This window comes from Notolepis coatsorum (genome assembly GCF_963971535.1).
Source record: "Notolepis coatsorum genome assembly, chromosome: 7".
Lineage (NCBI taxonomy): Eukaryota > Metazoa > Chordata > Actinopteri > Aulopiformes > Paralepididae > Notolepis > Notolepis coatsorum.
In genome coordinates this window covers 97,000,286-97,025,373 of record NC_140171.1, presented here as the reverse complement: position 1 = coordinate 97,025,373, position 25,088 = coordinate 97,000,286, and the positions used below count along the sequence as shown (strand labels likewise).

The window sequence follows — 25,088 nt, the reverse complement described above, 5'->3', positions numbered from 1 at the left end:
GGGGGGGGGGGGGTAGGGAGTTCCCTGATTACACGCCTTTTTTGGCCAGGTGGGTCATGGGATTCCCCCCGCCATAGAGTACGTCACTGGGCGCGTTTCTATTGGTTGGAGACTTCCGTGAGTTCTTTTCAGGCTCCATGTGTGGACTTCTGTTGTTGTCAAGATGGGTGTTGCGGTGCATGTGAACCTAAGAGTTCTGCTCTGCGTTCTGTTACATATGTCTTGAGCTTTTTGGCACGTGGCTCAATGTTACATAATCTTTTCAATTTGTTGCTCACGTGGGAAGTCTCTCTGGGGGTTCCCCGTCCCCTCTCTTATGGAGCGGGTTGACGGGGGTGTTGTTTTTCCCTCTGCCGCATCATATGGGACCCATGTCCGTATTTTTTGGCGGCTTCTTGCCGTTCTCCCAGGCGGCTTGGAGGAACGTTATCTGGGTTCTTGTTAGAATTACCATTGATATGTTTGTTTTGGGTCTCTACGTGTACATAGTGCTGGCCCTGGGTGCTTCTGTGTGGAACCACGCATGGGCTTGCGCGCCTTGGTTGCTCATCATTGAAACAGCGTTTTTATGGGGCAACTGGGATGGAGTTTGTCTCTTCCGAGCGCCAGTGTACTAGGCTTGTCTCGACGAATTCTCGTTCATCTCTGGGGGATGATAACGGAATAGATCAAAGCATTGGTAGAGGGGCTCACGCCCTTGGGGTGGGCCACCGGGCGCGGTGCTTTGTGTTCTGACCGTCTTGGTGGCGCCCTCTGTGATGTTTTAGATCGACACGCATACCAACCCCCTTCCTGGGACTGGGGATGGCGGCGTGATTAGGACACAGGACTGGTTCTGGTCGCGCCGGACCAGGTCAGTTAACCTGTTGTCCGCCGGGGCGCAGATCTGCTGTTCTGGTACCCTTTTCTGGTACCCTGAGGGACTTGTGCTTTTTCGTGGGGAAAATGCCGGGTCGGCCCGGGGGTTGCAGGGTTTGATGTTATGGAGGCGTTCGTGGTTATGTCACTGCGTGTCCTATCCTTCACTGTTGCTTGGTCCATATTGTGTTGTACCTTGCGCTGTGCTAAAGGAGCCTGGTCCTTCTCCATTCTTTTTTTCCCCCGCCCCTCTTCTCCTGCTTGGCGGGGCTGGGAGGGGGTTGTCGAGGTGGTTCTTGTACCCCTCTGGCATCCCTGTGTACGTCCCGGTCCGCCGGGCCCAGGTCCGAACTCGTTCTCGTCGACCTGTTGGCCTGTGTTAACTCTCGGGTTAGGCCGGGCTTGACCCTGTCTGCCTGCGAGTGTGCCCCCGCACCGTTCATGACGTCTGCCAATCGTGTCTGCCTTCTCTGCCTCTGCCCCTCTTGAGGGTCAGGTTTTTTTTGTGGTGGCTGCGACAATGTGCGACATGGTGCACAGCATACCCTACGCCCCTTCTGCCGGGGTGCTGTTTTCAGCAGACCCCTTTGGCGCATGTCTAGTCCGCAGTGCTCCAGGCTCTGGTCGAGTGACCTGTTGCCTGGATTGAGGGATCGACCTCTTTTGGGGGTTGTCTCCCCGGTGCGCTGCCTGGTCCCGCTGTGGGTGTAGCCACTTGAGTGCTTCAGGGCGGCGTGCTGTAGGGGGGAAGGGCCTGCTCTTGGATGGGCCCTGTCCGAATACGCTGGCGATGTGGGGGGTGGTGTCACTAGTGACCGCCTGGTGGGGTCTCGATGCTGCGGCGTCGTTGGCCTCACCAGGCCCCCTTTTCCGGGGGGTCCAGTCCCTTCTTGGGGCTGGGTCCTCCTTCGCGCTCCGCTGCTACGGCCTTGCCACAGGGTTGGGTTTTGCCCTTGACCCCGTGATATTAGGGGTTGTGACGGGGGGTTTATTTCTTCCCGTTCGTTCCCTAGTGGCATGTCGGTTGCGAATTTGTGTAGTTGTGGGTTCTTCTGTGGGAAGGTAAGTCCCACGGTCTGCTCACCCTGTGCGTTTGAGTTGCTAAACCCCTCTTCGCACAGTCTGATCCGATTCCCTCCCATCCTCCACTAGGCGGGTCCGGGTGCTCGGGTCCTCCCCGGTTCTGATGGTTGTGGGGGGCCTCAGCGGGTGCATTTGTCGAGCTTCCGCTCTGCTCAGCTCCTGTGTTCCAATAGAGCAGAGCATAAGCTATACGATAATATAACGTACGTTATCTCTATAACCATAGTTATGAGTATAGCAAGCGCTCTGCTCTGACTCACTGAGGTGGTCCCGTTAGACCCGTGGTCTTCGCCTTGGTGGTGAAAGATGGGAAGGAGCTGTTAGTATGGCCACAGATGGATGGGTGTGTATAGGTACATGTGGAGAAATGTATTCAGTATATAGACTGGATATGAAATATGTTCCAATAGAGCAGAGCGCTCGCTATACTCCTATAACTATGGTTATAGAGATAACCGTACGTTCCTATACACTAGCTCCTATAGACTACAGTAGCTCCTATACACTAGCTCCTATACACTAGCTCCTATACACTAGCTCCTATACACTAGCTCCTATACACTAGCTCCTATACACTAGCTCCTATAAACTAACTCCTATACACTAGCTCCTATAAACTAACTCTTATACACTAGCTCCTATACACTAGCTCATATACACTAGCTCATATACACTAGCTCATATACACTAACTCCTATACACTAACTCCTATACACTAGCTCCTATACACTAGCTCCTATACACTAGCTCCTATACACTAGCTCCTATACACTAGCTCCTATAAACTAACTCCTATACACTAGCTCCTATAAACTAACTCTTATACACTAGCTCCTATACACTAGCTCCTATACACTAGCTCCTATACACTAGCTCCTATACACTAGCTCCTATACACTAGCTCCTATACACTAGCTCCTATACACTAGCTCCTATAAACTAACTCCTATACACTAGCTCCTATAAACTAACTCTTATACACTAGCTCCTATACACTAGCTCCTATACACTAGCTCCTATACACTAGCTCATATACACTAGCTCATATACACTAGCTCATATACACTAACTCCTATACACTAACTCCTATACACTAGCTCCTATACACTAGCTCCTATACACTAGCTCCTATACACTAGCTCCTATACACTAGCTCCTATAAACTAACTCCTATACACTAGCTCCTATAAACTAACTCTTATACACTAGCTCCTATAAACTAACTCCTATACACTAGCTCCTATAAACTAACTCTTATACACTAGCTCCTATACACTAGCTCCTATAAACTAGCTCCTATACACTAGCTCCTATAAACTAACTCCTATACACTAGCTCCTATAAACTAACTCCTATACACTAGCTCCTATACACTAACTCCTATACACTAGCTTCTATACACTAGCTCCTATACACTAACTCCTATAAACTAACTCCTATACACTAGCTCCTATAAACTAACTCTTCTACACTAGCTCCTATACACTAGCTCCTATAAACTAACACCTATACACTTGCTCCTATAAACTAACTCCTATACACTAGCTCCTATACACTAGCTCCTATACTCTAGCTCCTATACACTAACTCCTATACACTAGCTTCTATACACTAGCTCCCATACACTAACTCCTATAAACGAACTCCTATACACTAACTCCTATAAACTAACTCTTATACACTAGCTCCTATACACTAGCTCCTATAAACTAACACCTATACACTTGCTCCTATAAACTAACTCCTATACACTAGCTCCTATACACTAGCTCCTATACTCTAGCTCCTATACACTGACTCCTATACACTAGCTTCTATACACTAGCTCCCATACACTAACTCCTATAAACGAACTCCTATACACTAACTCCTATACACTAGCTCCTATACACTAGCTCCTATACACTAGCAGCATGGCGGTGTAGGGAACATCAGTGGAGGCTATACTACAACTAGTCAATTAATAGACATGTAATAACAAATTGTATGTCATTATAAATAATTTTAATAACTCCTGTGAGCTGCCACTAGGGACAGTGAGTGAGTGAATCTATGTATGCGAGTGAGTGAGTTATTGACATAAATAGAAAAACATACCTACATGCCAGTGTTCAGTCTCTTCCGAGTGTACTTATTGAACTTATTTTATGCCTATTCTTATGTCTGCACGTTCTACGTTGCACTACTTTCATTGTATTTTATACCTATTCTTTTGTCTGCACTTTATGCATTGCTTTTATTCTGTCAACTCAACTGTATGCTAATTGTATGCCTATGTTAATTTTATGCTATTTGCTGTGGGGCACTTTGGGCTGCGGTCCATGTCTGAAAGGTGCTATATAGATAGTTGTTGTTGTTATTTATTATTATTATATTGTAAAAAATGTATGCATTGAAATGTCTAAGTCTCGGCGACATTGAAAATGAGGGTGACCTCAATTGTCCTTTTCGAGAATAAATAAAGGTTTGAATTGAATTAGTGAGTTAACATGCTGGCGTGTGTCGTCAGGGAGGGGCGGAGCTCTCGCAGGACGCGGACAAGAGGCGGAGCCGGGAGAGTCTGAGCAGCGTCAAGTACGAGAGCGCTCTGGAGGCGGGAGAGGACGGCAACGTGGACTGGACCGGGGTGAGTATCCTACAACACTCAATAGCACCAATTTGATTTTATTTTATTAGGAAAATTACAAGTATCATACATAGCAATCAAGCATCATGACCCTGTATTCCGGAGGATTGCACCTAAAAGCATTACTTAAAACACTTATTTCCAAAGTGATCCTTGATGGAAAACATAAAAACGCAATACAACAAGACATAAAATACATTTTGTACCCTGCACTACACTAAGAGAAAACTGGAAAATTTTAATAATCTCCAATCCTACACTTCTTCCCAAAGAAACGCCTTTACTTTTGTTTTAAAAACCGCTTTAGTCTGGCTTTGCTTGATGTGCATAGGGAGGCTATTCCATAAGGAGATACCAGTGTAGAAAAAAAGTGTTTATGGCCGTCTTACTCTTATAACATCAGGAACACAGCATACCGCTACTGGTGTCCGATATCGCTCCGATACCAGTCTAAAATAGAATATCCGTATCGGTTCCCCAGATAACATCATCTGATAGCAAGAAACATGGCAGAAATCAAATCAAAGTGTTTTGTTGCATTTATGACACGTTTGATTTGATTTGAAATCTTTATTTCGAACATGTAAATAAATACAAACAAAATAAATAAATAAACAAAAGCAAAACATAACTCAATTTACATGTTCGAAAACAAGTAGGAAGAAGTATACACTTATTTAATCTTACCCATTTTCCACTACTCAAATGAGTGTACTAATTTAAAACCTTACAAAACAAATATATATATATGCAAAACAAAAACTATATGTAAAACATGAAAGAAATAAAATAAAAATGTAAACACCTGTGAATGTCAAATCCCTTCCTCATCCCTGTACCTTGTGAACATAATTTCCTTATAATTCAGGTTGAATTGTCTCATATTTGGACATTGCTTTAGCACCACATTCAGACTGTTCCACAGTTTCACTCAACATATTGAAATGCAGTGTCTTCTCATGGTAGTGCGTACACCAAGAATTTTTTTATTGAGTTCTCCCCTCAGATTATAACCCCCCCTCTCTATCAAAGAACTATTCTTGAATCTTTCCTGGAAGTACATTACCTTTTGCTTTATACATTAATTGTGCTGTTTTAAATTCCACAAGATCATTTAACTTTAATGTTTTTGACTTTAAAAATAATATGTATGTGTGATCACGATAACCTGCAATGTGAACTATCCTTATGGCCCTTTTTTGGAGTATAAAAAGTGGTTTTAGTGTAGAATTATAAGTGTTTCCCCAGACTTCAGCGCAGTAATTTAAATATGGTAATGTGGTTTAAACTATGGTAAAACATTAACTCTCTAATGGAGAAAAAAGTTTATATCTCAATCGTTTTTGTTCAATGACCCCAAAACAATGGTCCAAGTCTATATACTGTTCAAGTAATGGATCAGTACTCTGACCGATATGTGATACCATTGACAAGCATGTCAGATCTATCCCATGGAGAAAATGTTTATCATATTTCAATTATTTCTGTCCAATGACCTTAAACTCACAATCTTATGTCTATTCTGTTAAAGTAAAGTAAAAGTGGTGGATCGTATCGGTACTGGGTAACGGCCGATAATAATAATAATGAAATAATAATGGCTTAGATTTATATAGCGCTCTTCATGACACCCAGAGCGCTTCAAAGAGTCCATTATTCGTTCATACACAGTCATACCGGTGGTGGTAAGCTACAATTGCAGCCAGAGCTGCCCTGAAGCAGACTCACGGAAGCGTGGCGAATAATCATCGCCTACGGCCCCTCCGACCACCACCAACATTCATTCACATGCATACACATTCATACGAGGCAAGTAGGTTAAGTGTCTTGCCCAAGGACACAACGGCGATGGGATGGACATGGGCTTGAGCGGGATTCGAACCACCAACCCTTCGATCATTGGACGACCCGCTCTACCCCTGAGCCAAAGCCGCCCCACAAATGAATGTTTTGGACTAGGATAGGTATCTGAGGTTATTCATGTAGTGATGCGGTTACAACAGGGCCTTTCCTGGTGTATCTTCATGGTCATTTAGATTTGGTCCGTGTTTGTAATGTGGTTAATCATGATCGATAATGGAACGCTCCGACCGAGCTCCCGAGATGATAAACGGTAAATACAGAAGTACGTCAGAGGAACGCGCACACGGCCCAGTCCAGTCCAGGGCAGCGGCCAATCACAGCTCTGACGTCTGAGTATAAATGAGGCATCATGCAGTACTTCTGTAGTATGTATGGCATGTGCTACGACATGAACAGGCGATATGGCGCATGGCCTGTGCGACCATGTAATTGTTAAAAATGCTGCATTGCCGTGATTGGCGGCGCTATGGTAGCAGCACGCACACACTGTTCTTCAAGTGGCTTCGACCACGTTGAGTATTAATGAGCAGATGTTTGCAGAGACCGCACAAATCAGCTTGGCTTCCATACAATGTTGTTGTGGAAATAAGCAGCGGTTATGAGACGATATGAGAACGTTGGAACACTTGACTTGAATGTTTGACACAACTTGTCACTGTAATTCATCCAAATGTTGCTGTTGCCGTAGTAACAATCAGCTTTCTATGTCTTGTGCACCAAAAATAACACTGATTTCCACGACAATATCATCAAACATTCTCTGGCAGCCATTTTAACCCTTTCACTACCACACTACCGAAGGTTAACCTTTCACTACTTGTAGTGTGGTAGTGAAAGGGTTAACCATCTTTAGTGTGGTAGTGAAAGGGTTAACCATCTGTAGTGTGGTAGTCAAAGGGCTAACCGTCTGTATTGTGGTAGTGAAAGGGTTAACCGTCTAGTGGTAGTCAAAGGGTTAACCATCTGTAGTGAAAGGGTTAACCTTCTGTAGCCTGGTAGTGAAAGGGTTGACCTTCGGTAGTGAAAGGGTTAACCTTCGGTAGTGAAAGGGTTAACCTTCGGTGGTGTGGTAGTGAAAGGGTTAACCTTCGGTAGAGTGGTAGTGAAAAGGTTAACCTTCGGTAGTGTGGTAGTGAAAGGGTTAACCGTCTGTAGTGTGGAAGGGTTAACCTTCAGTGGTGTGGTAGTGAAAGGGTTAACCTTCGGTAGTGTGGTAGTGAAAGGGTTAACCTTCAGTAGTGTGGTAGTTGAAGGGGTAACCTTCGGTAGTGTTGTAGTGAAAGGGTTAACCTTCGGTAGTGTGGTAGTGAAAGAGTTAACCATCAGTAGTGTGATAGGGAATGGGTTAACCTTCGGTAGTGTGGTAGTGAAAGGGTTAACCGTCTAGTTTGGTAGTGAAAGGGTTAACCTTCGGTAGTGTGGTAGTGAAAGGGTTAACCGTCGGTAGTGTGGTAGTGAAAGGGTTAACCTTCTGTAGTGTGGTAGTGAACGGGTTAACATTCAGTAGTGTGGTAGTGAAATGGTTAACATGTTGTAGTGTGGTAGTGAAAGGGTTAGCCATCGGTAATTTGGTAGTGAAAGGGTTAACCTTCTGTAGTGTGGTAGTGAACGGGTTAACCTTCGGTAGTGTGGTAGTGAAAGGGTTAACATGTAGTGTGGTAGTGAAATGGTTAACCTTCAGTAGTGTGGTAGTGCAAGGGTTAAGATAAGATAAGATATTCCTTTATTGATCCCCTTGGGGAAATTCCAGTGACACAGTGGGTTAACCTTCGGTAGTGTGGTAGTGAAAGGGTTAACCGTCTAGTTTGGTAGTGAAAGGGTTAACCTTATGTAGTGTGGTGGTGAAAGGGTTAACCTTCTGTAGTGTGGTAGTGAAAGGGTTAACAGTCTGTAGTGTGGTAGCGAACGGGTTAACCATCTGTAGCGTGGTGGTGGTGAAAGGGTTAACCTTATGTATTGTGGTGGTGAAAGGGTTAACCTTCTGTAGTGTGGTAGTGAAAGGGTTAACCGTCTGTAGTGTGGTAGTGAACGGGTTAACCGTCTGTAGCGTGGTGGTGAAAGGGTTAACCTTTATGTAGTGTGGTAGTGAAAGGGTTAACCTTTTGTAGTGTTGTACAGTAGTGAAAGGGTTAATGCGTAATTTATAGCCAAATGATCATTGAAGGATGTAGATTTAAAGAGAATGGCTGTTCTATCAACACAAATGTGATCGTAGTGCCACATTTGAAAATACGGTTTATCACTCAGCTAGGTTTAGCCTCATTCTGGAGTGAGCTGAGTACATTCTACAATCACACTAATGCTTGGCACTGTAGTTTATTTTAAATGTTTTAAAGGCTGTGCCAAATGCTCAGTTCTGGTATGTCCAATGGAAGCTAGGTAATGCGATTGCCTGTAGAATTTCCTGATGAATCTATTCCACCAAATAATCTAGTTTGGATCTAAATTGGGGTACTTACTGGACTACAACCTTGATATTCCCCTTGCTATTCCTCAGTTTAGCTACTTAATTTGTGATACAATAATTTGAGCTCATTCAGCTACAGTATTGACCTTGTTCTAAGTTGATGCGGATAAGCGTCTGCTCAGTGACTAAAATGTCAATGTAAAGTACGGTTATGGTTAGTAATATAAAGTAGCGTTATAGTTAGTAATGTAAAGTAGGGTTGGGGTTAGTAGTGTGAAGTAGGGTTAGGGTTAGTAAAGTAGGGTTAGTATAGTAGGGCGGGTTAGTTGTGTAAAGTTGGGTTATGGTTAGTAATGTAAAGTAAAGTAGGGTTAGTAATGTAAAGTAGGGTTATGGTTAGTAATGTAAAGTAGGGTTGTGGTTAGTAGTGTAAAGTTGGGTTGTGGTTAGTAATGTAAAGTAGGGTTGTGGTTAGTAATGTAAAGTAGGGTTGTGGTTAGTAATGTAAAGGGTTAGTAATGTAAAGTAGGGTTATGGTTGGTAATGTGAAGTAGGGGTTGGGTTAGTAGTGTAAAGTAGGGTTATAGTTAGTCTTCTCTAATCCAATCATAAGACCACTTAAAAAGAAATGTGGACTTTGTTCATTTGTATCAACCAACTTATCCCTAGGATTTGCATTGGATCTACATTTGAAGTCATTGTGAAATACAGCTCCTGTCAGATGTGATGTAGCATGGTGTAATACAGCTACTATCAGATGTGATATAGCATGGTGTAATACAGCTCCTGTCAGATGTGATGTAGCATGGTGTAATACAGCTACTGTCAGATGTGATGTAGCATGGTGTAGGTAACTTTACTGTCAGATGTCAGTGTTTCCCATTAATTACCTTTTTTTTAACAATTTTTTTTTAAATATAAAGTTTGCCAATAGGGATGTATCAGTAGTATTGGTAGTAGTCGTAATAGTAATCCACTATATTTTTTTATTTTCAAAAAAATAAACCAGTTCAACACAGGTAACCACTTTTGCTTAATTTCTTTGATGGCTCAAATGTATGCTCTAGTAGTCCAGTGGTTCCCAAACCTCTCCTCGAGACACCCCAGCCGTTCCATGTATTTGTTAAATTCCACCACCAGCACACCTAATTCAACTAATAAAGGGCTAGTTAAGTTGAATCAGGTGTGCTGGTGGTGGAATTTAACAAATACATTGAACGGCTGGGGTGCTTCGAGGAGAGGATTGGGAAGCACTAGTCTAGTCGATTTTGTGTTTTGAGCACAAAGTTCATCATAGATCTAGCCTCTTTATTTTGCTCTCAAAGTGCACCAGATTGATGCATTTAACTTTAAAATGTACACAAAAACAAAAGTTACAGGGGGGCATGCCCCCGGACCCCCCTAGAGGGTCGGAGGTTCAGGCCCTGTCCACACGAGCGTTTGGATTTAATATGACCGAAGTTTGAAAAAATAAAACTCAGTCCACACGGTGAACACAGGTGAACAACCGTGTATAACTGCGTACTCACGGCAGAGCTGGGAACCCAGCAACCGATACATTTAGTACAATGCCAAAACAGTAGGCGGCGATGTTGTTCAGACATGAAGGCCATTTCAACCAATCAGAAAAGGCTGAACGCTCACTAAACTTCCTGTTGGGTCGCGATCTGCCATTAATTCACTGAAGAAGAAGAAGTAAACTTCCTGTTTAGAAGCACAGCTGGACCCTATTGATCATTTTGCCAACGGAACATATATTTTCAGCAAAGAAAGAAACTGCAATAAACAAACGGATACATTCACTGTGTTCTGCCTCTCATTTTGTTGATGAAACAAAACCATCAGCAACACAATTTACCACCAAGAGCGGATAGTTTAGTCTCACAAAAGACCGCCGGTGTTGTTAGCTACATGCTAATGTGAATGGCTATATCCATGTATAGTGTAGTATATAGCTTAAATGCTAACGTAATGTGGTAACGTTACCGATATGAAATGGATGTAAACGTTATTTAACACATTGCAGAATGGGTACAATACAATACGGCTCAATACAAACAATTGTTAAGGGGATGCGGTCTGGACTGGGTTCCTTATAACAATAACTTGACAACACATGAGTTTAGTTTAGCTGCAGCTACATGTTTACTCTCAGCGTCAGGTCAGGAATGCGACAAGACATCAGTCGATCACAACACTCTTCAACACAGACGATACGTTTCGAACAAAAGTTTGTTACAATCATTTTCATATAACGCTACTTGGGACAGCTCTGCTGTAAACACTGGTGTAGTTGGCTCTGCTATAATCTCTCTACCCCGCGGTCTGCCGTGAACATGGGAAATAATTGCGACAGCTCTGCTGTAAACACTGGGAATAACCTCGGTTGCTATGCCCACACGCAACTGCAAAACCGCACAACTTCACCCTGGCCACCGGTTTCAAAGACCGCGGTTGCAGTGTAGCAAATCCCCGGTTGTGTGTGGCCGAACAGTGCAACTGCGCACATACAATCATGGTTATATTAAAACCAGCGTTCGTGTGGACGGGGCCTTCAGATTCAGATTCAGAGTATTTATTTGCCACATGGAATCATACAATCAGAGTTTCTTCATTACACAATCATAATTATCATTCCATGGACAAAAGGAGCAGGAAGAAGAATACATCTTACCTGCAACCTGCCCCTTATTCCTAAACTAAACAATTTACTTAATGGTCGGCGTACAACCTAATTTAAGCAAATAATAATTTATACCATTATACAAGAAACATACAATCCACAGTTAAACAAGAAAAAAAATGTATAATAATAATAATAATAATAATAATAATAATAATAATAATAATAATAATAATAATAATAATAATAATAATAATAATAATAATAATAATAATAATAAAAGAGAGAAAAAAAAGAAAATATCTCACTATTCAGATCACATTTGCTTTTCATACTGACTAAATATTTCTTTTTTATAATTTTTTTTGAATTGATAAATACTATTACATCCCTTAAGCTCACTATGGAGAGAATTCCACAACTTTACACCAATAACTGAAGGACACATCTGTTTTAGTGTGGTACGTGCAAACTGATGTTTAAAATTTTATTTTCTCCTACTAAACTCACTTTCTAAAAAATCTGAAAATCCTGTGGGAAACACTGGATGTGATGTAGCATGGTGTGATACAGCTACTGTCAGATGTGATGTAGCATGGTGTAATACAGCTACTGTCAGATGTGATGTAGCATGGTGTAATACAGCTACTGTCAGATGTGATGTAGCATGGTGTAATACAGCTACTGTCAGATGTGATGTAGCATGGTGTAGGTCACTTTACTGTCAGATGTGATGTAGCATGGTGGAGGTAACTTTTCACCACAAGGGAAAACTCTGCAGCCAAAAGCAAGAATTGTCTCTCTGAACTGTGAAAACATGTCCGTAGACTCATTTTCATGGCACACAACTTTCAAATACCTCCTCTGGCCTATTCCAGAGCCTGTTTAAAATTGTGAACACAGGGTAAAAATGTAAACAAAGTCCCTATACCATATTTAATAAACATCTGATGTGACTACTGGATTAAAACATTTGTATTCTCTGTGTTGCAAATGAACGATGTGTGTATTTTATGCTCATCAGCAGTTGCGTTCTTTTGATTGGTACAATATTTGATGTACATTTGGTAACTTTCAGTAATTTACTAAATCTGTAAACATTTAAACGTGATGTCAAAAAAGAGCGAATATCACTTGACATCTAATTTGTATCTGATATATCTCTAATGTCGTCACTTAGGTGGTCTATATTAGCTGCAAAGTGCCAGGATGGGCTATTTTGGGTAGTCTGACATCATCATCTGGTGACTCATGAGAGGGATCATGATGACCATATGGTAAAATGTTTGACACAATTTATTTGAGGAACTGTAACCACAAGGCTCCATAATTAAATGTACTGCAATAGATCCTTAATTTAATTTCCCTAATGTCCCCTTAAATTCCCCTATAAGTAGATTCAAACAATAATATAATCAAAATAATAACCGATGATCAAAATCTAAATACAAATTTCTTAACAATTCCTTTGGAATCGAGATTTTGAAAATGGTTACAATTTGGAAAAAAAATTCGATGCCCAACCATGGCTCATGCAGAAGTATAATTCGGCATTGAGCAGCACTGATGCACGTAAGGCTGCTGGCCCTGATGGCATACCCGGTTGTGTGCTCAGGAATGGTGCTGAGCAGCCAACAGAGGTCCTAAATGACATCTTCGGTCACTAGCCCAGGCAGTTGTTCCCCCATGCTTCAAAACCACCTCCATTGTGCTGTTGCTGAAATACTCCTCTTCAGTGAGCCTTAATGACCATCATGAAGTGCTTTGAATGGCTAGTCATGCAACACATTAAATGAGCACCTCGATGTGCAACTGGCTGCTGGACTTCCTGACTGGGAGACTACAGGCAGTTTGGGTTGGCAACAACACATCCAGCACCATCATCCTAAACACTGGGGCCCCCCAAGGATGCGTGCTCAGCCCCCTACTCTTCACACTACTGACCCACGACTGCACACCAATACACAACACCAACCTCTTTGTCAAGTTTGCGGACAACACAACTGTGGTGGGGCTCATTAAAAACAATCACGAGTCTCCCAACTGATCATGTGGTGTGGGAACAACAACCTCATTCTCAATGTGGAGAAAACAAAGGAGGTTGTTGTCGACTTCCGGAGAGCGCACACCCAGCACCCTCCAATGACCATCAACGGTGCAGTGGTGGAGAGAGTGAGCTGCACCAAATTCCTGGGTGTGCACATCAGAGGACCTCTCCTGGAACACCGACACTGCATCACTGGTGAAGAATGCTCAACAGTGCCTCTACTGCCTCCGCAAACTGAGAAGAGCTGGAGCCTCAGTGCCCATCCTGTGCTCCTTCTACCGGGGCACCATCGAGAGCCAGCGCACGGTCAGAACAGCTGAGAGGATCGTTGGTGCCCCCCTCCCCTCCCTCCAGGACATCTATAATACACGCCTGGCCCGCAAAGCACTAAGCATTGTGGGCGACATCACCCACCCCTCACAATGCTTTTTCACTCTCCTGCCCTCCGGGAGGAGAATGAGGAACCTCTGAGCCAGGACCAGCAGACTAAAAGAGAGCTTCATACACCAGGCTGTCAGGAAGCTGAACTCTCTCCCAGCTCTCCCCCCGCTCTCACTCTGCCACAACAGAACCTGGACTAAGAACACCCCCCCTCACTGCCACTTTACTTTACTGCCATTATTGTATTCTACTGCCATTATTTATTTTGTTATACTTACTATGTACCACTGCTGCTAAAAAAGATTTGCACTAAGTTCTCTTTTACCTCCTATTTATTTCAATCATACATACATAAAAAATGTTGCCATTGTTTATACTGTATATATAATCCTTTATAGTGTATGTACATCGTGTTCCATTATGTTACCAATATGTTTATAGTGTCCTATATGTCATTTTATGTTTATATTCGTTTTTTTTTTATATACACCGTGGGAAGGGGGAAACGCAATTTAATTTCTCTATATGTCTTGCACATTATGAGAAGTGACAATAAATCTGACTTTGATGTTGATGACTCTTAATGACTTCCGCCCTGTTGCACTCACTCCCATCATCATGAAGTGCTTTGAGAGGCTGGTCCTGGCTCATCTCAAATATAGCCTCTCTCACCCTCACAGAACAAATACCATTTTACCTACCATGAGAACAGGAGCACAGAGGATTCTATCTCCTCAGCACTACACTCCGCCCTCTCCCACCTGGATGAGAGCAATACCCATGTGAGAATGCTGTTCATTGATCATCAGCTCAGCATTCAACACCATTATTCCCTCCAAACTCGGTGACCTTGTGGAAACCAAGGACCTCGACATCATCCATTCTTTCTGCAACTGGATACTTGACTTCCTAACCAACAGACCCCGGTTTGTTAGGTTAGACCAGGGAGGGGCAACTGGCGGCCCGCGGGCCGCATGCGGCCCTCACCGACGTTCCATGCGGCCCCAGGCCAATATTAAAAAAAAAATAATAATAATAATAATTTTAATTTTAATTTTTAAATTTTTAAATTTTTTTTTATTGTATTCGACTAAGAAGAGTTGGCAGTCGACTATGGCTCCTTTCGATCGATTAGTCGACTATTTGACTAATAGGGGTCAGCCCTAGTGTGGACATATGAAACGCTGTTGAAAGTGCCGTGCAGCAATATGGGGGTTTTGATAAACTGTCGGCTGTTGTTACCGATGGAGCACCGGCAATGAAAGGAAAACGCACAGGATTCGCCGGGCTTCTAAGGCAAAGTGGCGTTGAGTGTCCAATGCTGCACTGCATTATACATCAGGTAAGTTCGCTAACATAATTTCCATCTATTGTGGGTCACTATAATGACCAATGCGAGTCGAGTGTAGTCAAATTATATGCGAGAGTCGTTAAATCGTTTTTTTTTTTATTTTTTTATCTGATATAGGAGGCTCTCTGTGCCAAGAAGCTTGACTACAGCCATGTTATGGATTTGGTTACCGAGGTTACCAATCTAATTCGTGGAGGCAACAGGTCACTAAACCATAGAAAGTTTGTCTCCTTTTTGGAAAAGATGGACACTGATTATGGCGACTTGCAGCTACACACAGAAATCCGATGGCTGAGCCGTCGGAAAGTACAGGAGCGACATTGAAACACTGCCAATGCAATTCAATGATCGGTTTGAAGATTTCAATGGCATGCAGTCACGGATAGCGCTGTTTTCCGGCCCCCTCACCGCTACGGTGTCAGAGCAGCCCCCACCGTTGCAGCTTGAACTGTGCGAGCTACAGTCAGATCCTTTTTTGCAAGCAAAGATAAATGAGAGGGGAATTTCGTTTTGGAAACTGCTACCTGAGCCCCGCTTCCCACTCCTCAGGGACTTTGCCCTCTCTATGGCCAGTATGTTTGGGAGCACATACATATGTGAGAGCAATTTCTCAAACATGAAGCACATCAAGTCAAAGGAGAGAAACAGGCTGTCGGATGAAACATTATTTCATCTGATGCAGATTGCATGCACAAACATTGAAGTTGACATTCCTGCTATTGTGCGCCAAATGGAGAGACCACAAGTGTCTCATTAAAGACAGGGGGGAGGAGGAGATGATGAAGAGGTGTAGAGGGGGGGAAGGAGATGATGAAGAGGTGTAGAGAGGGGGGAAGAGATGATGAAGAGATGTAGAGAGGGGGGGGGAGATGATGGAGAGGTGTAGAGAGGGGACCATTATTATTATTATTATTATTATTATTATTATTATTATTATTATTATTATTATTATTATTATTATTATTATTATAACCATTATTGACCCACTGTGGGGCGAGGGTGAATGTCATGCCAGTTTGATAAAGGGTCAATGGGAGGCATGTAGTATTGCACTTTACTTTACTTGCACTTTACTTGTTTACTTTTGTAGTGTTCAGATAACACTAATAACACAAACACAAAGCAGCATTCCTGCTGCATTTCACTACAACAGTAAATCAAAAGTGCAATAATAAATGATTTTGTTAAATGTATACACTTTTATCCTGCTACTAAACAAAACATTCCTGAGTGCTTCATATCCATAACATGCATTTCAGTGTTATAATGTTTTGTTTAGTAGCAGGATAAAAGTTTATACATTTAACAAAATCATTTATTATTGCACTTTTGATTGACTGTTGTAGTGAAATGCAGTAGGAATGCTGCTTTGTGTTTGTTGAGCAGTGGGCTTTAAGTTCATACATTTATTTTATTAGAAGCCTTAATTATAATTGATCATTTTTGTATATATTTGGGGTTACACAGCAATACTTTTAAATTCAGTAATTCAGCATTACTAAATGCATTTGAAATGGAATAAAAACAAAGTTACAACAAATTATAATTGTTTATATACCTTGTGACTATTAGGGCTATTTGAGTGATGGGGTACTACTGCCGGGACTGCCGATAAACAATGCGGCCCCCCAGATTGATTGTGGACATTTTGTGGCCCTCACCATATACAAAGTTGCCCACCCCTGGGTTAGACGATCTCACCTCCTCCACCCTCATCTTGAACACCGGCATCCCGGTTCATTTCATTGTACTTGTGCAGCGACAATAAATTGGATCTAATCTAATTTGATCTAATCCACTTGTGCAACAACAATACATTGACTCTTAATCTCATCTAGTGTGCTGCAGATTTGAGCAAAGCCTGACTGTGCAAATAATATTAGAACCCCTGTGTAGAGTCCAATAGGGACCTCAACGTTCAAATGGCATAAAATACTAGTGGTCGACGGATGTATCAGTTTGCCGATATTGAGTCTTATAAGTAAGAGATTCTGCGACTAAATTGACAGTTTAGACCATTGTTATGATCACATTGGTAAATGGTCTAAAAAGGTGCAAGTTCAACATTTTGTTGACTGTTTTACAGTGTATGAGATTGTGCAAGATGTATACAAAAGAAAGTAAAAGTTCCATGGACTTTTTTCTGTGAAGAACCCAGATGGGATTATTTGGGGTTATTTCATGTCTGACTGAGAGAGGCCGATTGCCAGACAACACAGCAAAACACACCTAAAGAGTGCACCCCTTCAGGCCAACCCTACATATGAAACTAGAGATCATAAAGAATCCACTGATACCAATCACTTCATGCCAGCGTACCCAGAAAGGGGCTAAATAGGGCTCCACAGTTCACATTATTTTGAAGGCAAATACTATAACAATAATAAAATATGCTGCAATATTTTATACTCAAACATTAGTAATATTTTGTCAGACTAAATGTAAGCTAACTTGTATTTATTTAGGCTAATGTTAGCAATTATAGCTGTCATCAACCAGCTAAGCTAGCTAGCTCATAGCTAACATTAGTGAACTTAAGTTAAGCAATTTTTAGTCTCGTTTGTTATTATTAAATGGTTTAATTGTATCAGATGCAAAATAAATGTTTGATCGCCGTTATATCTGCCATCAGCCTCCCTGCTCTGTAAATATAGCAGCAATTGAAAAACCCATATCGGTCACACACTATACAAGTACCTGCTCTACTGTATGTTATCTGTAATTTTTTTGGCAAAATTACATATTTGAATGTTACAAGTCCTTCAGATGAAGAAAGCATAAAAGTCTGCCTGCAAGTCTGATGATGGCTGTTCCAAATGTATCATCAAATTGGGCAATATGGCCAAAATATTGCATCACAATATTTTGCTTAATTTTGAAGATATAATAGTATTTGGTTTTCCAGTAGAATTTACATTGTGATATGACATATTTTTTAACATACTTGTCCAATTTCCTTCACAGATTGTTGATAATGCTGCTTCAATGTGCATTATATATATATATATTATATATAAGGCTGTCAAAGTTATTAACGCATTAACGCACAATTCTTTTAACGCCACTAATATCTTCTTTTTTGTTTCTGACTCAAAGTGTGTGTGTGTGTGTGTGTGTGTGTGTGTGTGTGTGTGTGTGTGTGTGTGAGAGATAGAGAAAGAGGGGGGTGAGAGATGAGGAAGGGGCAAGAGAGAAAGAGCTGGGAGAGTGTGTGTGAGAGAGGGGGGGGGACGGGGGGGTGAGTCCTCGGCCCTTGTGTGGGTGAATGTAACAAGTTCCTAACGTTTTCTTTCCCCTATTATTTCATGCACACTTTATTCATTGTTTTAAATTATTATTTTCTTTTAAGTTATTTTGTGCATCACTCTGTTTTGAATGCAAATTTGCAATGCATGAGGGTCATCCTTTTGTGTTAAATGGCTGCATAAAGCAAGCATTTGTTGACTCATGTTGATAAGAGTATTAAATTTGAAAAAGATCCGTTTAAGGTAGATTTAGAAAAAGAAAAATGCAATTAAGTTGCGAGTTAACTATGGACAATCATGCGATTAATCAGATTAAATATTTTAATCGATTGACAGCACTAATATATATATAGTATATTTAAGTATCCAGTTTATATAACTTAAATACGGTATACCTCCCAGCCCTCTCATGAAGGACTTCCATGACTCATTGATCTGAAGGCTTCATTGATCTCTCTAGATGTTGTTATTATGATTGTTTAACCTCTTCTACTTTTCTTCCTCCCTTTTCTTTCTGTCATTCTCTTTGTTATTATCTCTGCCCACCCCCCTTCCTTCTTTCTCTCTATTAGGCTTAAATCAGTGTGGACATCTTCCAACGACTTGCTCTCACTTCCTCCTCATCCAATCAAACGCCAGTCGAATCAAAATGGACTCTTCTTCTGTGGTTCTCTACGGGTTACAGTGTGATCGGTCTTGGTTTCTTATCAGAAGGACCTTCCTCACCTGATTCAGTTGATCCTCTCTGCCCGTTTCATTTCTCTTTGTTTCCTTTTTCTTTCTTTATTCACTTCTTAATCTCCTTCACTCACTCAAAAATATTTCTTCCATCTTAATTATCTCTTCTGTCTGTTGTGTGTTTTTTTTTTTTCTGTGTGTTCATTGCCATTTGTTGGAGAATGCTTTTTAGTTTGTGAGCTGATTTGTTGGAAAATGTAATTACTAATAATTCTAAAAACAACAATGACGAAAACAATAACAACAACCCTATAACAGTTGTTGGAGTTTATTGAATAGTTTTGGTTCATTGTGCATCAGGCTTTACTTATTAAGCAACTACTCTTAGTGTTTTGTTTTATTGTGCTGAATGAGTTATTTCCTGGAAAATAGGCTTAATTCTCAGTAAGCACTGCATTTAACCCTTTGAGGTGTACAATCAAACCAGTGTGATTAGAATGTTGACCACTGAGAGCGGCTAGGTGGCACAGTGAGCAAGGCGCTCGCCACCAATGCAGGAGATGCTGGGTTCGAGCCCAGCTCTCGGTGTTGCTACCAGCTTGGCTGGTCGTTCATACTAATACAATTGGCAGTATTAGGGGGTGGGAAGCTGGTGGGTGGGGATTGGACGTTGTGGACAGCGACTCCTACAGGTCGGTTGGTGCGCCTGCGCAGTAGAATCAAGAAGCAACGGGGGCGGCGTGTCCCTCCCACGCAGACCCTCGGCGCTGAGAGATCGCGCTGTGCAGGTGAAAAGATGCGACGGCTGCCTCCTCGAGTACCAGAGGGGACACGTGATGCAAGGCTTCATCCACATTGCAGCCGGCTTGTGGGAGGCATGGCCTAACAGCGTTCGAGACAGGGGAGGGTAGAATTTGACAATACGAAATTGGGGAAGGGAGAAAAATAGAAAAATGGGGAGAAAAAGTAGATAAAAAAAAAATAATGTTGACCACTGGACATTCTAATGAAGACGTAATGATGCCCACCGGTCATGAACATCTACAGAGTTCTGGAATTCCAAAATAGAATTCTGAGGACACCTCAAGGGGTTAAATTACAAACAAACAGTTTGTTCACGTTCTAATTTGCATTTGCGTAGAAGATTAAATACTCACATTGCAGAGTGCGTGCCGTGAAATGCCCTCATCTACGTAGATCTGAATACACCATCGATGACCCGCAGCAGGTCCACTGTGGCAGGTTTATAGACTTGCCTTCTTTATCAGTGACTTCCCGCCTGAGATGATGTCATTGGGCTGCGTGTGCTCTATACAAAAATCTTTGCTTTACGCTAAAATATTAAAAGATGTTCATATATCCTTTTGCTCAGAATTGAATCAATCTGAAACATTATGTGGCTTCATCTAACAAAAGCCTAGAAATCACTTCAGCAGGACTTTAAACATGTCCCCTTGCACGACTGCATTCCTTTGGCAGAAGGACAATAATTGTCCACATTTGTCATTAAAGTCAACTTAATCAATTTAGTCAACAGAATCCTATGCCTATTTGGTCAACTAAGAATTTCTTTAGTCAAATCAGTCAGTCAGGGGCACAAGATAAATACAACACAATTACAAAAAAGTCTGCTGGACATACAATAAATACAGAACACAACAAAACAATCTCTAAAGTGCTAAATTGTAATTGTGTAAATTAAGCAGCCACGTACGTGGGAATGCTGGGAATGAAGGAGTTTTTACTCCTAATTACACTTAAACTGGGGAACTCAAAATCTGCGGCCTGGGGGTATAGTCTGTAACTCAAAGGTCTATGCTTTCCACTATAGACCTGGCCTTGTAGAGAACCTGTTACACCTATCTCCTCACCAGCCACCTCCACAATAGTGCTCAGGTGGGTTTTGTCCCTGATGTTCTTTTTAAATATTGAAAAACTTTGTGGAATTAAAAGGTTGTACTATCCAACCTATTAAGTAAATAATGTCCAGTCGTCATCAGCTAGTAAATGGCAGTTTCTGTTTACATTTTAAATTGGTTGAATCGAAAGTGAATTGATCAAATCAAAATCATAAATCAAATTACAAAAAATTGTAAAGCCAGCAATCGCACATTAATGTCCCCATGGGCTGGACAAGTCTTTTTTTAAACAAGTCAAGAAGAAACATCACAATAAATCAAGAACGAAAAACCCACCATGACATCCAAAATAAATGTAAAATAAATAAATGCAACACTCCCAGACATACCCCAGCGAAGGTAAGGAAAAACTCACAAAATCTAGCAATAGGAAAAAAAAAAGCACCACAGGTAATGTGGAGGAGAGAAACCTTAGAAGGGCCGTTCAAGGGGAGATCCCCCTTCTTGGATGTCGGTGATAGTGTTGCTATGGATGATCGATGGGTGGAGAATAAAACACGCAAAATAGTTAGTATGTATGAACATATACGTGTAATAAAACACAATTATGTACATGCAATAGCAACTGGGGTACATAAGATTTTTTTTTAAAGATTTTAATAGAATAGAGCTAAGAACAACAACAAAAGGGAAAGCATAGGGAGACGAGCGCTAGTGTGAAAATAGGATAAAGGCTAAATGTCAAGGCTCGGAGCTCAAATATCAGTCGCATTCCGTCTGTCACAACCCAACAATCCCCTGTGTGGCTCCTCCTACTCACTAGAATTCCATTGCAAATTGTTTTCTCACTCCCTCAAGTACAATTACTTGCTAAATTATGTAAAACCAGGCCCTCTAACAAAGGGATATGTGTTTACACATCAGGCTTGCCATGAAAGTATTTGCATGAAGGTAAACCGCAGTCAATTTCCTTCCATATGACCAGGATTTACTACCTATACATGCCTTTTGGTTCTTATTTTTGTATTTTTATATTTCCGTTTATGATTTTATGATTTTACTTGTTTTATAATAATATTTGGACCCCTGTAAAGTATGTTATAATATAAGGAACACTTTGATATTTTGTATTGTTTTATTTTTCTCTCCACCAGACACTTGTCATTTGGAGTTTCGAAACGTGTCTTTTAGTTTCACTTTAAAGGACATGTGAGCATTTCTTCATTGAAACCAAGGGGCATAGCCTAGCGGTAAGCGTGGAGCTAGCCATGCCCGTTGGTTTCATTGGAGAAAGCTAACAAGCCATTTTTAGGGAAACTGATGATCAAATGTACAAACGTTTTCCTCCAATGTGAAACGGTTTGATGAAGAAAGAATAACCAACTGCAGTTCAAAATGTCAATGAGTTCCTTTAATAATTATATTAAATGTAAGCTGTAAAATGTATTGCACCACTATACCATCTGTTGTGATGGTCATAAACTATATTCACAGATTAAGTTTACATTTTAATTGCTTGTATGTTTTCTTGACAAGGGATTTCAATTCCAAATCCATTTTTATATTTCATTTTGTGTTTTGCTTCTTAGATGGGGTAGCATTAATGATACGTATTTACCATTGCAGTGATGCCATTATTGTATACCAATATTACCATCAACATTGGAGACATTTCTAATTGGCTTTCTAATTTAAATGTGTAAACTCCAAGCATCAAAGCTTTTCCAAATGTACCACCCGCCCCACCCCCTAATCCTTTTGTGATTTAAAGAGAAATTGCTAAAAACACAGTGAGGAAAATGTATTGGTTAATTATATTTTGTTCTGTTTAATTTAATCTTCTGTCATTATTCTTTCCCCACCATTGAAGCCAAGCATTATGTTGTTTGTACATACAGAAGTCAACAGCATATTACAGTATGGTACCGTTTTGATCATGACTAAATGTATTGTTGTAGGTTAACTAGTGTGTCAGTCAATAGTGTAGTTATATCTTGCGGTTGCAGCCGCTACCAGTTACAAATATCTTAAAATTAAATGTATTAATTTAGTCATATTAGGCTTTGGCGATGGATATAACCATGCTCATTGTATTGATATAACCATGGTCATTGTGTGGATATAACTATGGTCATTGTATGGATATAACCAGGGGTGTAAAAAGTACCCAGAAATTATACTTAAATGAAAGTATGGTTAAAAACACACTTGAGTAAAAGTAAAAAAGTTTCTACTTTTAAATGTACTTAAGTACTAAAAAGTAAAAGTAAAAACCTTTTTTTATTCCGGGGCAATGAAATGTTCCGTTTCGTCCTCTTCATCACTTGTACTATCGTTTGTGGCCATCTTCTGTAGCTTGTCTATTCTTCTGATAGCAGGTAGCAGGTGTTTAATAAAAGATCCCCGCTTTCTAGTCTTGCACAAGGACCAATCAGCATGCGTATGGGTGGGTTAATTTTCCATTGATGGGGATTTGATTGCCTGTTTTTAAATAAAGTGCGGCCGCAGGATTAATAACATTAACGTTAGTTCGGCCAGAGAAACAAATATACTAATTAAAATAGTTGGACCTGCGAGATTTGTTTAAATGTAAGTAGTAAAAAGTATATTTAATTTCTCTGAAATGTAATTGAGTAAAAGTACAAGTATACAAACCTAGTAATACTTGAGTAAAGTACAAATCCCCAAAAACAGTACTTGAGTAATTGTACTTCGTTACAATACTTAAGCTCTTTACACCCCTGGATATAACCATGGTCATTGTGTGGATATAACCATGGCCATTGTGTGGATATAACCATGGCCATTGTGTGGATATAACCATGGCCATTGTGTGGATATAACCATGGTCATTGTATGGATATAACCATGGTCATTGTAAACTGATTGTGCAGATTGTTTTTGTTGTTGTTGTGATGTATCTCTTATCACATAGCGATGTAGGCCTATACCTGTCGGTGTATGCGTTGTTTACATAATGTTTTGACGTACACATAACACTGAATACATTTCAAATCATTTACCCCCACCTATATAGAAAAGTGTGTTTTGATGTTAGCTAGCGTCTAGCTAGTTGTCAGTAGGTAGTGACTTACCTGTACACGATTTAGTTGGTATCCATTTTAGTGAACATAGTGCTGCTTAACAAATTACAATCTTGTTCCTTATTCAGTACTATTTATAGAATATATTCAATGCAGTTAAATGGGAATACCATTGGTTTGGTTTCTTATGATGACATCACAGATTAGCATGACCCGGCTCTCATGATGACATCACAGATTAGCATGACCCGGGCTCTCACGATGACATCACAGATTAGCATGACCCGGGCTCTCATGACGACATTACAGATTAGCATCACCCGGGCTCTCATGATGACATCACAGATTAGCATGACCTGGGCTCTCATGATGACATCACAGATTAGCATGACCCGGGCTCTCATGATGACATCACAGATTAACATGACCCGGGCTCTCATGATGACATCACAGATTAGCATGACCTGGGCTCTCATGATGACATCACAGATTAGCATGACCCGGGCTCTCATGATGTCATCACAGATTAGCATGACCTGGGCTCTCACGATGACATCACAAATTAGCATGACCCGGCTCTCATGATGACATCACAGATTAGCATGACCCGGGCTCTCATGATGACATCACAGATTAGCATGACCCGGGCTCTCATGATGACATCACAGATTAGCATGACCCGGGCTCTCATGATGACATCACAGATTAGCATGACCCGGCTCTCATGATGACCTCACAGATTAGCATGACCCGGCTCTCATGATGACATCACAGATTAGCATGACCCGGGCTCTCATGATGACATCACAGATTAGCATGACCTGGGCTCTCATGATGACATCACAGATTAGCATGACCCGGCTCTCATGATGACATCACAGATTAGCATGACCTGGGCTCTCATGATGACATCACAGATTAGCATGACCCGGCTCTCATGATGACATCACAGATTAGCATGACCTGGGCTCTCATGATGACATCACAGATTAGCATGACCCGGCTCTTGTTTTTGTTTGCGGA

The 25,088-nt window shown here is 41.2% G+C and overlaps 1 protein-coding gene across 2 annotated transcripts in view; it reads left to right on the top strand.

The window, feature by feature from the left end:
- klc4 (kinesin light chain 4) overlaps positions 1–25,088 on the top strand; it is a 135,055-nt gene that overhangs the window by 92,146 nt on the left and 17,821 nt on the right. Inside the window, exons 13-14 of one of the 2 annotated variants that reach the window (XM_084318956.1) lie at positions 4,451–4,567; positions 19,057–19,787. In XM_084318956.1, coding sequence (XP_084175082.1) covers positions 4,451–4,567; positions 19,057–19,062 — 123 coding nt within the window. In that variant the 3' untranslated portion in view covers positions 19,063–19,787. Of the gene's footprint in view, positions 1–4,450; positions 4,568–19,056; positions 19,788–25,088 lie in introns of those variants that run through there. The other variant, XM_084318955.1, reaches the window with a different exon arrangement.